This window comes from Rhamphochromis longiceps, linkage group LG2, assembly GCF_057381845.1.
Source record: "Rhamphochromis longiceps isolate RC_006_pf linkage group LG2, R_longiceps_female_GT1.1, whole genome shotgun sequence".
NCBI lineage: Eukaryota > Metazoa > Chordata > Actinopteri > Cichliformes > Cichlidae > Rhamphochromis > Rhamphochromis longiceps.
In genome coordinates this window covers 6,277,618-6,291,583 of record NC_140558.1, presented here as the reverse complement: position 1 = coordinate 6,291,583, position 13,966 = coordinate 6,277,618, and the positions used below count along the sequence as shown (strand labels likewise).

The 13,966-nt window shown below is 37.4% G+C and overlaps 2 protein-coding genes and 1 long non-coding RNA gene across 9 annotated transcripts in view; 1 reads left to right on the top strand and 2 right to left on the bottom strand.

Annotated features, from left to right (window-relative positions):
- Window positions 1-830, bottom strand: part of gria2b (glutamate receptor, ionotropic, AMPA 2b) — a 61,729-nt gene extending 60,899 nt beyond the window's left edge. For all 7 annotated transcript variants that reach the window (XR_014913013.1, XM_085415889.1, XM_085415926.1 and 4 more), the window contains exons 1-2: window positions 494-830; window positions 213-353 (exon numbers count right to left, since the gene is read on the bottom strand). Coding sequence is in view for 6 of the 7 variants with exons in the window: in XM_085415889.1 (XP_085272015.1) it covers window positions 213-353; window positions 494-578 (226 nt within the window). In the remaining variant the exon portion in view is untranslated. The remainder of the gene's footprint in view (window positions 1-212; window positions 354-493) is intronic.
- LOC146676873 (uncharacterized) overlaps window positions 1-13,966 on the top strand; it is a 313,285-nt gene that overhangs the window by 157,929 nt on the left and 141,390 nt on the right. The gene's annotated exons all lie outside the window — the stretch shown is intronic.
- Window positions 11,171-13,966, bottom strand: part of glrbb (glycine receptor, beta b) — a 30,575-nt gene continuing 27,779 nt past the window's right edge. The window contains exon 10 of the mRNA XM_085415877.1: window positions 11,171-11,490. Coding sequence (XP_085272003.1) covers window positions 11,194-11,490 — 297 coding nt within the window. The 3' untranslated portion in view covers window positions 11,171-11,193. The remainder of the gene's footprint in view (window positions 11,491-13,966) is intronic.

The window sequence follows — 13,966 nt, the reverse complement described above, 5'->3', positions numbered from 1 at the left end:
ACACGAGCCTCGTTCATCCTCAACTACACAGCTCACAGTCTGGATGTGTTTGCTGACAGAATATAGATTAGACAGCTCAGATCATTACATCCTAAGAGCTGATAACGTGTATCCAAACTCTTATGGTAAACAGCACAGCGGTGGAGATTATATCACAGATGACATTGAAGGCTTCTTTCAATAAAAGTACACTTAAAATATGTTTAACTTACAACAATTGGTAACAGCGAAACTGTTTGCCACTTCCAAATTGTCAATATGAGGCGTCAGTCTGAATTCCGAGGTGCCAAACTGAACCATTCCTATCCGAAACGCGCTGTATTCTTGATCCGCGCCCCTTGGAAAAAGTCCCCCTGAAATAAATACAAATAATCTTTTTTACACTGGTAAATATTTGATTAATACAACATATTTAGAACCAATTTCACAGGTTTTTGCGCACAAAAATGTTTGTAGCTAACTGGCTTTTTCGGTTGAACTAATGGGTGCTTACCAATCTGAACACTGGGCGAGCCTCCAAGCGCGCATCCCCATAAAACCAGGAGAAGTGAAACGAATAAATTCACTATCATTTCCATGTCGACAGTTTAGTGTCCACATCCACTAAGGTATTATGATATTCCTCTGTTTCTCCAGAGATATTAGATCCCAGACATATTGGACACCTTCAGTCTTGGGGAGAAAAAAAATAGGAAAGGACCGTTTTCTGCAGGTGGCTAGCAGTGAAAGGACACCGGCAGTGAAGGAATGGTCGCCTGCAACGTAGGTTTGCCGTTTCTTCTTCCGCTCCTCCTCGTTGCTCCCCTCCTGCCGCCAGCTGATACCTCCTCTAACGCACAGGCACACTGCGCGTCTCCGCTCGGCGAGCAGGAGATCTTCTCAGCATCACACCCACAAGTGAGGAATGTTAATGAGAAGGCGGACAGAGACGGAAAAAGCCGAGAATGAGCCACTTGGCGACAAGAGAGCACACAACACTTTGAAAAAGCGCTTCTTCTAAACAATGTAATCTTCTCTTTTTTCCTAACATTGCAAAAATAAGAAGTTACATTTACAAATATGCTTTATTCACAACATTCGAGAGTTATAAGTGACACTTTATTTTCGTTTCCTGATGTACGTTTCAACTTTCCTTTGTTAGTGTCCCAATTCATTTTAAAGTCTGTCCACTTTTCAGCATCGTTGCCACCAAGTTTATGTTAAATGAACCTTCAATAAACCAACAAACAGACTTCCAGTATAAAAGCAGATTTTAGTACAATTTCCATACACTCATATGCTTTTTTACATTAGATCATCACATCTACTTTCTCCACACACATATATGTTTAAAGTGTGCATTTTGGGCATTTTACTGCTATTTTCATAACCACTTTAACTCAAGTGCATATAAACATAAACATAAACATAACATTAAGATATTCAGTTTACAATAAGAAAAAGGAAACAAAGAAGTTGTAATTTTGTGATGTTATCTCGAAAAGGGCTACTGCTGGACTCAAAACAACTACAAATATCTAAACATTTAAACCTTCTCCAAAACTAAACATCTTTTCAGTCAATATCAGCAAAACCACTGATTGATTTTTCTGTTAATTAGGTAATCAGTTAATCTGTGTTCACTGTGGGAATTTTCATTAAGTGATCACAAAGAAAGATATCTCTTCAGACCACTGTAGTACTTAGCTCCAGCTAGTTCCAGCAATCACTGACGATATCCAAAAGGCATGAGAAATATGGATGTGACGATATATTTTAGATTTTAAGACTATACAAGTGTACTTTATGTAGTTACACAAAAGGATTTATATTAACATTAGTAAGGGTTACAAAAGTCTACATGTAGTTTATCCAATATAGACCTTTAATACATATTTACAGGACACTGTTTTGACTGTATTTGTCAGTCACTGTTTTGAATGACAAATATCACATATGTATATTAGACAGCTTGGATTAAGACATTCGAATATAGTTGGTCACTTAAAAAAAACAAGCCTCATCTACAGCACGTACAAGGCCAACATTTCTTACTGAGAAAACTCATCAAGTGCATCAGCTGGAGGCCATCACTCATGCCCTCCAGGAATAACCATCAAATGAATCTCCTCTTTAACTTTGATCTAGTGCTTATCTCCACCTTCTGCATACAAATCTGATGCAAATATATTCCTGGTCTTGGGTGCCATTATGAATGGGGTTAAATGGAGGAGAGCTTGCCTTGCAGCCAGCAGGAAATAAGTAGCAATCCTGTCACCTGCTTTTATGATATGCATATCTCAACCTGCACAGACAGATGTATATTAATCATTGGCAATGCAAGATAGCAGTCTAGGAGCAAACTAATGAGGCTGAGAGTGAATTAGAGCTGAGGGCAGGGGCAGTTATAAGCAACAAATTGGCAGATTTCAGCACCATGGACAGCACATAACATGTATACTGTCTCCTGTTGTGAGAAGTCTTTAGGTGAATGAGAACACGTAGGGGTGGTAAAGATCCAAGATACTATAAGAAAAAACATCTTTTGTTTTGTTTTGCTTTTTGTCCATGATTCTAATTGATTATCACAACAATATTTTTGGAAATTGCAGGTAACTTCTTAAATCTGGTGGCAAGGATAAGTACAAATGGGCAAAAAACATACAGTGACTGGCCACTTTATTAAGTACAATAGTATATACAGCAGTAGTGCTATTGCTGGTTTCTGCCCCCCAGAATTCTTTGTGGCAAAGATACTGAAAACATTCCTCACAGATTTTGGTTTATATTGACATGACAGCATCATGCAGTTGCTGCAGATTTGTCAGTTTCACATCCATGATGTGAATCTCCTGTTCTACCACATCCCAAAGGTACTCTTTTGTGTCAAGATCTGGTGACTGCCAATTTGCGTGCAGTCATTTTTAACAAGAAACTAGTTTGAGATGATCTGAGCTTTATGACATGCCACATTATCCTGCTTGAAGCAGCCATGAGAAGATGGGTGCACTCTGATCATAAAGGGATTGACATTTAAGCTCTGGTATTTAAACAATGCTCAGCTGGTACTAAGGACACCTAAGTGTGCTGAGTTTTTTAAAAAAAATATATTTTCCTGCATTTAATTTTGTTAAGTCTGCAATTTGTTTTAAGGTTCGAACATTGTTGTGCATTCTGATATGTTCTTATACATACCGTGGTTGTATGGAGTGGATATTTGTGTTACTGTTGCCTTTCTATCAGCTTGGCACAATCTGGCCATTTTCCTTTGGCCTCTGGCATTAGCAAATCATTTTTACTCGGAATATTTTCTCTTTTTCACACCATTCTCTGTAAACCCTAGAGATGATTGTGAGGCAAAATGCAGGGTTGCTGCCATCTGAACGACTTATTAGATATTTGCTTTAATGAGTAGCTGAATAGGTGTACCTAATAAAGTAGCCAGCGAGTGTAATTACCCACATGAGCAGACAAGTACAATTCAGTTCGAAAGATTTGCAGTTTATCAAGGCTTTAGATGAAATTATGACTGAAATTTAACACAAAATATCTGTAATAAGATATTATTACACATAAAAAAGCTCTGTGTGCATGTCTGTGATACTTATAGTAGGCTACAGTTTAATTTTAGGAAGGTAATTCTTAATTTCCCATGGTATGTTTTTAATTTCCAATTTTCACTCACTTTTGAAATGGCTGACAAAGAGTAAAGTATCTTAGTGTTTTAGCACTGCTGCCTTACGCACAAAAGTAATTTCTCCTGTCATTGTGCCCTTTATAAAGGCACTGGCTTGGGACAACCAGGCCTCTGTTGGTAGCTCTTTGTGTTTAAGTAAAACGCAAAGATGGAGTTTTCATACAGACATCAGAAAGAAATACACCCTTATCCTTCTTCATCCTCAACTTCGTATCTGTAAACATCTGTCTATCTCCAACTATTCAAGCTGGAGCTACTGAATGTTCAGAGGAAGGGTACATGCTAGAAAGGTTACCAGTCTATCACAAGCTAACAAAGAGAGACAGAGAATCATTCACACTCACCCTCACACCTAAAGCCAATTTAGAATCACAAATTAACTTAACCTGACCTAACGCTAGCTGGAGTAACTACACAGGCACAAGGAGCACAAGGAAGACAGGTAGACTCCAGTCAACCAGGAGCATCAAAGCAAAATCCTGTTTGCTGCCTGGTCATAATCCTGCAAAACTGTGGTGCCAGAATTTTGCTGTCTTAGTTCCCAAATTACAATAGAATTAAATTGTATGACACCACTATTTCCTTTCAACCTGTTGGGTTTTTTATTTATTCCTGCACTTCCTTCGTTTTATGTAAATAAACCAAACACCAAAAACTTTGCTTTCTTATGGTATCTTCATCGGTCAATTTAATTCTATACTCAACTGCTTGTGTTCCACAGGCACACATATGTTCTCCTGTTTGACCTTGTCTAAAGGTTCTGCCACGCATTGATTCCTTTTGCTGCTGCTGTTAGTAAGAATTTCAATTCCAGTGTGATTAGTTTAGAGCACATTTGCCAGTGTGCCGAATTGGCAGCCTGTGAGATAATTTAACTGTGACAATGCTGAAGTGTAATCTAATTAGTTTTTAGGGTGTGAGTAACATTTTAAACCCAATCAACAGCTCAGAACTCTTAATCAAATCACCCCACAAGCTGTGTAAGAATGTTTACATGGGGGATCTTTACATAAAAAAGCAAAAGAGTAGAATGAGAATTTTACATATGCTAATAAAACTGTTTCTGCCTTGTGAAACCATCATTGCGAACAGCTGGTAAAACTAACTCAATGTACTTTTGAGAACTATTTAGCTCTTAAGGTGTATGTGTTCCAGATATGCTCTAAAACCATATTCTAGAAAGCATTTATATTTCTGACATTTAGTTGGCTCCCCTATCTAGAGAGGTACACAGCACAACCGAGCAGCAATTTAGTGTCCCACTTATGACTATTTCAAGAAGACACTTAAGCTGTGATGGCCACACACTGACTAATGAAGTAGCACATTTCCTTTCTGCAACAGTATGCTGATTGTTATTGTTCTGTAAGCAGGATCAGTATGAAACATTTACTGGCTATTATTGTATGTGTTTGCATGTATTTACTCATAGTTCACTGATGATTTAAAGGCAAGTTAGTGTGCAAAATGTCTTCTGTGTTCTGCATTGTTTTATTCTATATTTTTGAAACTATGTTTGTAATAACTTTAAAAGCAGGTGTATGCAGAATTTCAAGACAATTAGCATTGGCATGTTTTGGTTTAATAAAATAATAATTAGAAATTAGTTAACTGTGCATCCACTTGGGTAAATACGACCGAAACACAAAGCAATTAATATCAAATATTCTTGTTCAGTTCTTACTTGAAAAATCAGCAGGGTCACATCTACTCTAGCCTTTTCCTATTTCTAAGGAACTTCCCAGCACAGAAAGCAGAAAGAGATGTCAGACATGACCACACTGCTGTCAAATGTGTGACTACAAGTTTCAGCTAAACCATATTTCTATTGACTAATCCTGTATTTCAAGGGGCGTTTGATGTTTTAGAATATAAGCCCTTTCTTCCCATCTTTTGGGCTCTAAATAATTGACAGGGACAATAATGTTTGGTTGGTCCAAACATTTTTGATCTTGTTAATAATTTAGACCAAACATGGGGAAATATTAAAAAATAATACCAATGTCTTTCCTTAAAATCATGAGGTAACAGTCTCCACCGCCAAGCAAGTGTGCTGCCTCCAGGCTACATTGTGTAGAGTGAAAAATTCAACACTCCTCTGGTTCAAGAAAGGCGAACTCCAAGATCCACATCTAAGCACAGCACATAGGAGGAGGATATGAACTCAGTGTTATAAGTTCGCAAGTAATGAATGTGTGCATTGGCATATGTGCTGTTTTTTTGTGCGACACACGTTTTATATTATATAACTTAGTTAACATGTTGTTTATGTGTGTAAAATATTTAATACCTCAGGGAAAAAAACGCTAATAAATGCACCATGGTGTCAAACAGCTGAGCATGAGAACACCCACCCACAAACAGATGTTTAGACTAGCATTTGCAGCATTTCCAAAAATGTTCAAAGACTGTGAAAAATGCAACTGAATATAAAAATGAAAGTAAATATAATGACCTGGTAATAATTTATAGGCTATTTAATAAATAAAATATAAATAAAACATATTAGATATTATTTAAAAAGATATATGCTCTTTTAAAAATGAGACATCAGCATCTCATTTTAAAACAAAAGGGAGGGGCTTGTTAACTACTGTGTTGAGCCACCTCTTCTTTTTAAATATGTGGGAAGGAAACAAGACGACCATTTGCTGTAATTTTGAATGCAAACTACATTTAAACTGGATTGGATGACTTGATTTGGTAATCTTGGAATTCAGCTACTGAAAAGCTCTTTTGTAGTATTGTTATTATTAATAAATGGAATTGCAACTAAAAGTGGGAACTTATGGATACAAATGCAACTGGAATTATTATAATAACTATTTTTTATTTTAGTGATTAGTTTTCTTGTGCTAGTTGATCAGAAAATAGAAAACAACATTGTTCTGTGACTTACAGCTGCTGCTGATGTGACACTGACTTCAGGGCTGTTTGTGCATACAGTAAAGAGGTGATGTGAATACAAAACAAGGCCTTTGGTCACACAGAAGTTGCTAAGCCAAGCATATCCTGCTATTAGAATTATTTTGGGGAGTTAAACCTGCAGGGATCGGTCCCAAGGTCAGGGAGAGTGCTGAGACTGGACACTCTGACTGCCTATGCTTGCATCGATAGCATTCAATCAATCTTTACACGTATGCATTTACAACATGGCCTCTAAAATACTTTTCCTTGAATCATATGAAAGTTTCTAAAACCCACTTAGTCCTTATGTAAGTAATATTATGTAATATATAAAAACTGTGTTTTGTAAGAGAAAATACAGTGTAGTTCTAAAGTCTTGAGTTACTCCCATCTCTTTGTATTTTGTAGGAAAATGAGGTTCAGTGATTTATTAGAATGTGTACATTCACACATGAAAGTACAGTACAGAAGACAAAAACAGAGCGATTGAAAGTCAGTATTTGGTATGACCAACTTTTAAGGTCTTTAATCCTTTATTTCTCCACTTTCCGTATATTTTATAATGACACAATGCCAAGATATGCCACATTTTCAGCTAATAGCTTTGGGAATCACCTTGTTGGTGCAAATGCATGTCAATGTTAGTTTTGTCATTTGTTTCATAGATTTGGTTGAAGAAATGGGAAGAAATTATATGCGTATGCACCAGTAACTAAAAATGCAATTTAAAACTAGTGCTTTACTGAGTTGTCTGATATGTCACTGGTTCTCTCCTTTAGTTAGGTGCCTTTTTATGCTTGGATGATTCATAGGTCCAGGTTACGTGGGTTAACAAACAAACATTCTTCTTAAAATGGCCAAATAAAAATGTGTGGAAGCAGCAGCAGATGTCCAAATTTCAAAACTTTGAAAGACCTCCAAAAAGCCTGAAAAAATATTGCTCAAGACTACTTTAATATCGGACTCCAGCAAAGCAATGAGTGGTGACTCAAGACATTTGTACAATACTGTAATTAAAATGTTTCCTTTAGTTATGAATCATATTTCATGTGTGAGAAATTGTGTGGCAGAAATTATATACTTAAACTAAGGAAAAATGTGAAGTGTTGAGCTTTAAAGCATTTAGGAAGATGCTTCAATAATACCTAAATAAAAAAATAATAATCATATGAATATATGACACTGTTAGACACTGACACTGTTAAGGAATTTATTAGTATTTGGTGTCATCTTGTCTTCAGGGTTCCCTTTATTTTTGTTTTAATGAGTCTGTTTTCAGGCCAAACAGTTAAAAATGCTGCTTTTACTGGTAGACTTAAAGTGATCTTTGATGTGGATTGTTCCCGTAACGAAACAACTAACTCCACACTGCATTCAAAGAGAAGCAAGTTTATAATGGTTTCTAGCTGTCTCTCCTAACTAAATCATGTCTGATGCATGTCTCTGTAGGTTGTCATGGTAGTGTTAAGAGCTTGAAAAGATATGGCAACTGCCTTCCATTTTCAAACTCTTAAGACCATGTCTGATGTATGTTTGTTTGTTTGTCTTTCAGCTACATAGCATATTACTTCATGCACATTTTGCATATGCATTTAAGGCTGTTGCATTATGGTTTTAAATGAGGTGAAAAGCTGAAGGTTAAGATTAAGATGTCATTCATTACATTAAATTAATCATTTAATGATACCATTATGTTACTCATGGGATTCTGTGTTCCTTTCTACCTAACTGGTTTACATAGTTCTGCCTAAACACCTGTTTTATTATAATATAGTCATTCATACACAATTAAAATGTAAGTGATATGTAAATTTAATTACAATTGCAAGTCCAAATGCTTAAAAATAATAAGATGCTTCATGATTCCTGAGCTGGATAAAACTGATGACTCCACATTTTTATTTTAAAGGAATTAATTGTCTAGCTTCTTTTATAATCTCTAGTTCACTATTTTATTCATCAGCTTTTACTATCCTTCAATTTCTGCTTTTACTGTTTCTTACCCTCTATTTCTTCCAGGTGCAGCCTTTTTTGACTTGATGACAGTATTTCATCCCTGTCTTTCCTCACTCTTTTTTGCTCTTGTGCAGAACTAACTTTAATGATGGGACCCATGGTCGTGGCTGTTTTACAGATTTTTTTAGTCTGGCTGGAACTAAGCTTTTAGCCACTTTGAGCTCTGACAGGAAATGGCATCCTCCACACTTCCTAACCGTCCGTATTCAAGGTACTGCCAAAACCCAGACAGCTATGGTACCTGTGAAGGGTGAGGTAGTGGAAAATTGTAGCTGACCCAAAATCTGTTTTGGTCTTTGGGGAAAAAAATACTCCATTATGTCTTCGGTTTCAGATAAAACATTCCCAATGACAGTGTGCAAACATGAGAAAAAAGTAAAAGTAAACAGAATGTACTTTATTTGCTGATAGATGTGATAGTTACTGAAATATTACAACATGGCACTCTTTGCACGATATGGTCTTTTGAATAATTTTTTTTTTTTTTGTGGTAATAATGTTACGCAATGGTATAAATTTCCTGACAAGAAAATCATTGTCTAGACTTTATTTCTTTATTTCAGTGCCTAGGGAAAGGTTCTAAAAGCACAACACTCATGTGTGAAAACCTTGTTTAAAGTAAATGAGCTTCCAATAAGCCTTGTGGCCTCTTCTCCCAAACTCTTCCTCCACTAATCATTGCCTGACTGTCATGGTGCTTGTATTGGTGCCTTGGGTGGGTGCCTGGCGAGAGGTCATGTTGGATTAGAAAGCACCCTGCGTGATATAGGTTACTGCACTGTGTTACTAGCAGGGTGCTGGGTTGTGGGGGTGGAGCACAAGTACACACACAGACACACAGATAAACACACACACACTCGCAAAACCACAGACAGATGAGTCACACCTGTAACAAGAGCTGCATCTACTGTTGCGGTGCTATAAATGACATCATTAATCTTTTTGTTTTTATTGCTTCCACTGCTGGTAGCCTATTAGCAGATGTATCATTATGTTTATTTTTGGAGCAGATAAAAGCCTCAGCTAGCAGCTGCAATGTGTACTGCTTATAAAGACAATTCAGTGCTAAAACGCTTCAAAGGTTTAAAATGTCTGATAATCTTGGATTATTTACAAAACTGAAGAAAAATAAACTTTCCAAGCAAATGTCATGTAGCATTTCATATGTATTTAAATATAGAGTGGAAATCCAACTCTTTGTCTTAAAGTGATACCAGTACTCTAGTGCAAAACCTGGCATTGCATCTGTTTTTCTCCCAGGAGAGCATTTTATCGACTCATCACTTAAAAGAAATCTAGATGCCGCCATTGGGGGGCACTGCAATGCAAAATCTTTTTCATTTGTGATTCAGCGAGACCTGGAAAGAGTCTACAGAGCTATTAAAACTAACCTCAAATATGTAATCAGTAAAATATATACTTTTCTTATGAGTCATACTTTATATGCTTTTAAATGTTATTTTAGAAGCTTCAAATACTGTTTTTCCCCGTCTCAGTCTGACTACCATTCTGTGTCATAGGTTGATTTTTGTAGTCTGTCTGTAACCATGGCAGCTGCAGAAGAAGAAAAAAAATGTTTTTGTCATGTAGTGAAATCAAAAAAGAACAAAAGAAAAACAGGAGATCAGGGCAAATAACACTTTAACTGTTCCGTTACATGAGCAAACCTGCCCTAAATGACTTCAAACTTCATTAATATGACCCTATTGTCATGACATGAGGTCAGCATTTATCTTGCTTCATTAAGCCAGAGACAGATTTCATACGAGAAGTCTCACAGTGATGGTCTGGGGTCATTTTCAAAGCAGGTTTTCATGAATAATTGATGGCTGGTTTAGCAGATTAGGAGAGGTCAAGCCTAGGTGAAGAAACAGATGTCGCATGATGTTCCGAATGCATATGGACAGTGCAGAAGGGAAAATGTTGTAAATATAGACCGTTTTTGTCTTATTGTTAGCAATATATGTTAACCAGCTGTAGGCTGAGTAAGAATCAACAAACAAGTAAAAAAAGAAAGGTAAAGAAGATGAATATTTGGAGCATAGCAATGAATGAAAAACAGTTCTCGGTTTAAATCTTTGTTTAATTTAATCACATTAAATGGTGAAAAGTTGCTTGTTCATTTATTTTTCTTTGCTTGTGTATTTCACAAACATATGGTCCCAGTTCAGTAGTGATCCATTTACACACAATAAAAGTGTCAAATATTACATTTGCTGGAGGAGTGGCAGTGTCACATGGCCGTCTGAGCAGGAATAGAGTGTTTCGCATCCACATATCTTCTCAAGAGCAAATCAAAATAATATTAAATAAATATATTAAATATATATTCTATACATATATTTTTTTATACTTTGTTTTCATATACATGCATTATTTTAACATGCAAGGTAATTATAATGTTGCACGTTGCATTAAAGCTTAAATAAAACGTTTAAACGTATTAAACTTGCGAGCATACTCCCACTGGGCAATGGCAAAAATTAATCAAACAAATAAATTAATAAATCCATAAGCATCATCAATCGATCTGCGCGACTACAGTTTATTTCTTAATCAGTCTTTGTGGATAATACAAGATCATTTGAAGATAATCACAAATATATAGACCAGTAAATCACATTAAAGAAGAGGAAGGAGAAAGGGAAGAGAGCTCTCGAGTACAGGTCAACTCTTTTGGCAGCAGAGGGGATGACCGGCTTTGGGGGAGGAGGTTTCTTGTTGTTCTTTGCTTGGGATTTGCCGAGACCAGAACCAGTATTGATGGCCTTCCCGTAGCAGTCAAAGTTTGACAGTTCAAAGTCCCGTGGGAGTGAACCCACAATGCTGAAATCATTGGTCCTCAGGTCTGATTTAGAGGTGCATACCTTCTTGCAGCGGGTCTCAGCAACCTGGGTGGACAAAAGCACACACAGACACAGACCGACTTGATTATTGAATTCTGCATCATTTCTGTCTAAAAATACGCTTATCTGTGTGAAACATCTGAGCCATGATAAGATTAGAGTAATATTCCGAAAGCACTACGGGCAGCCTCTAAGGCAGAGTAGCCACAGCAAAGTGGTTCAAAACTGGTTGAGTGAGCAACAGACTGACTTTACAATCCATAAAGGCTTGTAGCTTTATCAGTGGCCCCAAGATTATTCCACCTGTACAGCAAGTTCTTCAGTTAATTTAAGACTTTAAACCAATGAAACCATACCTCTACTGCGTTATTCTGCACTGTAGTGTATTGTAGCTTGGTAGAAATTAAATAAGGATGGTTAGCTGCAAAGTTCACACTGGAACACTATTCCCATGTTGACCAAAGTTAAGTTATTAGAGCAGACAGAACTCATCTGCTACTTTAGTTTAAGTTCTGCACATCTTTCCTCATGCCTGTCACTTACCTCTTGCTGCACAATCAGTCATTCTCTACTTGTTTAGTAGCTGCCAAAAGTGTTTTCTATTACATCCAGTCACTTGAGCCAAAAACATGCTCCACCAGGAAACCCAGAGTCCTGCCATTTATTTCGATGCTGAAGCACGGCTGCAAGCCAAGCACACCCTGAGTGGAAGTGGCCTTTCCCAGCGAACAATGCACAGGAGCAGTTATAATGGAGCTGATCAGTCTATACCAGCTAGGGGTGCAACGATATTCGTATCGATATTGAACCGTTCGATACAGTGCTTTCGGTTCGGTACGCATATGTATCGAACAATAAAAAATTTTTCAAATTTTTTTTTTCAATTTTTTTTTTTTTTTTTTTTTTGTGTCCCGTTTGGATCTATAGCCATCAGAATTGTTGTCTTGAGGCCAAGAAAGATGCCAAGAGGATTTATTTTAAGTGGATCATCATATTGGTCCATTTGATTGACCTTTATTATAATTATGAATTTATTTTATTTTCAGTTGCAAACGGGACAGACATGACTGTGGGATAGGACGGGGGAAAGAATGAAAGAAAGAGGGGGAGAGAAAGAAAGAAAACCAAAGGGGAGAAAAAAAAAGAACAATACAAAATTTGTAATTTATTTTATCAACTTTCCTTCTGACGATGCTGTCTGTGTTGAGCGCTCAGTGAATCTGCATTTGACTACTCCGCCTAGGCTCGAGAGTGCAGCCTAGGCGGAGTAGTCGAACGCAGATTCACTGAGCACTCAACACAGACAGGATGGTCAGAAGGAAGAGCGCAGGGCAAGCTAGCGAGACAGAAGTGGACCTCCCCACCCTCATTCAGATCTGGCGTTTGGAATTATTTTGGTTTTCATGTGACGCATGACCCTGAAGGTAAGCGAGTCATGGACTAAAGTAAAACAGTATGTTGGATGTGCCATGCAATGCTCAATTACATGAGTGGGAGCTAGTGTGTTAGCGCAGTTAGCTCGTTAACGTGTTGGCCGTCTAGCCCCTCTGTATAGGGTAGCTCGTTAACGGAGATTTGCCGTGTTGTGGCGTTAAGGTTATTTCAACGAGATTAACCTGAAAGCACTAGTGGGAACACAACGAATATGACTGCACATTTACACCGACATCATCCTAGTGCAAAGACAAAAACAAGCATGCATGCTACAAACTTTAGCCGAGTCATTTAGACAGCTGTTAGCACAGGATTCTCCTTATGGAGACCTGATATGTTTAATATGCTGCTGAGAATATAGCCCAGAAGAAACGGATAGTATAGCTTTTATTTTGGAAAGAGACATTTCTCTGTAATAAACTCTCTTTTCCAAAGATGAGTGATTCCTCAATCAGATACAGGGCTCGCAATATCGCTAGCCCGACGTCCCGGGGCTATCTCTCCCCTGCCTGTCGGGCTATTGTAGGAAGGAAAAATATATGTCAATGCTTTTGCATTCTTTCAGAAATGTAGCTGGGTAATTATGTCATTGGCATCGGTGAGCCACTGTCAATATGTGACATATTGAAATCGCGTTTGAATTTGCGCTTGTTTTTTTGCTTTCACTTTGCAATCGTGCGAACTGTGTATAGAGAGCGACAGCACTGATCTGTGAGTGATGATAATTTGTGCACCAATTCCTCTGACATCGTCTTATTAATTGTTAGCTTACTATGCAAACATGACAAGTGAAATCTCCCGCAGCTTAAACATGTGAGAGGTTGATCGCGCAGAGAATCGCTGAGCTTATGTGAGTGCGGCAGGATATATATTTCACTACGATGACCTGGATGATTGAGAACCTTCACAGACAGATATATATTTTAGTTCTGCTGAGCCAAATAAGACAGGTCAGGGTGAAGAAGTGACAGCCAAAGAAAAGCTTACCACAAAACGGAGAAGTTATGACAAATCAGACTATAAGGCAAAAAGAAAGTGCAGCTTTATGGTTTCATGGACAAAAGAATTTCTGTGGCTGCAATATGAC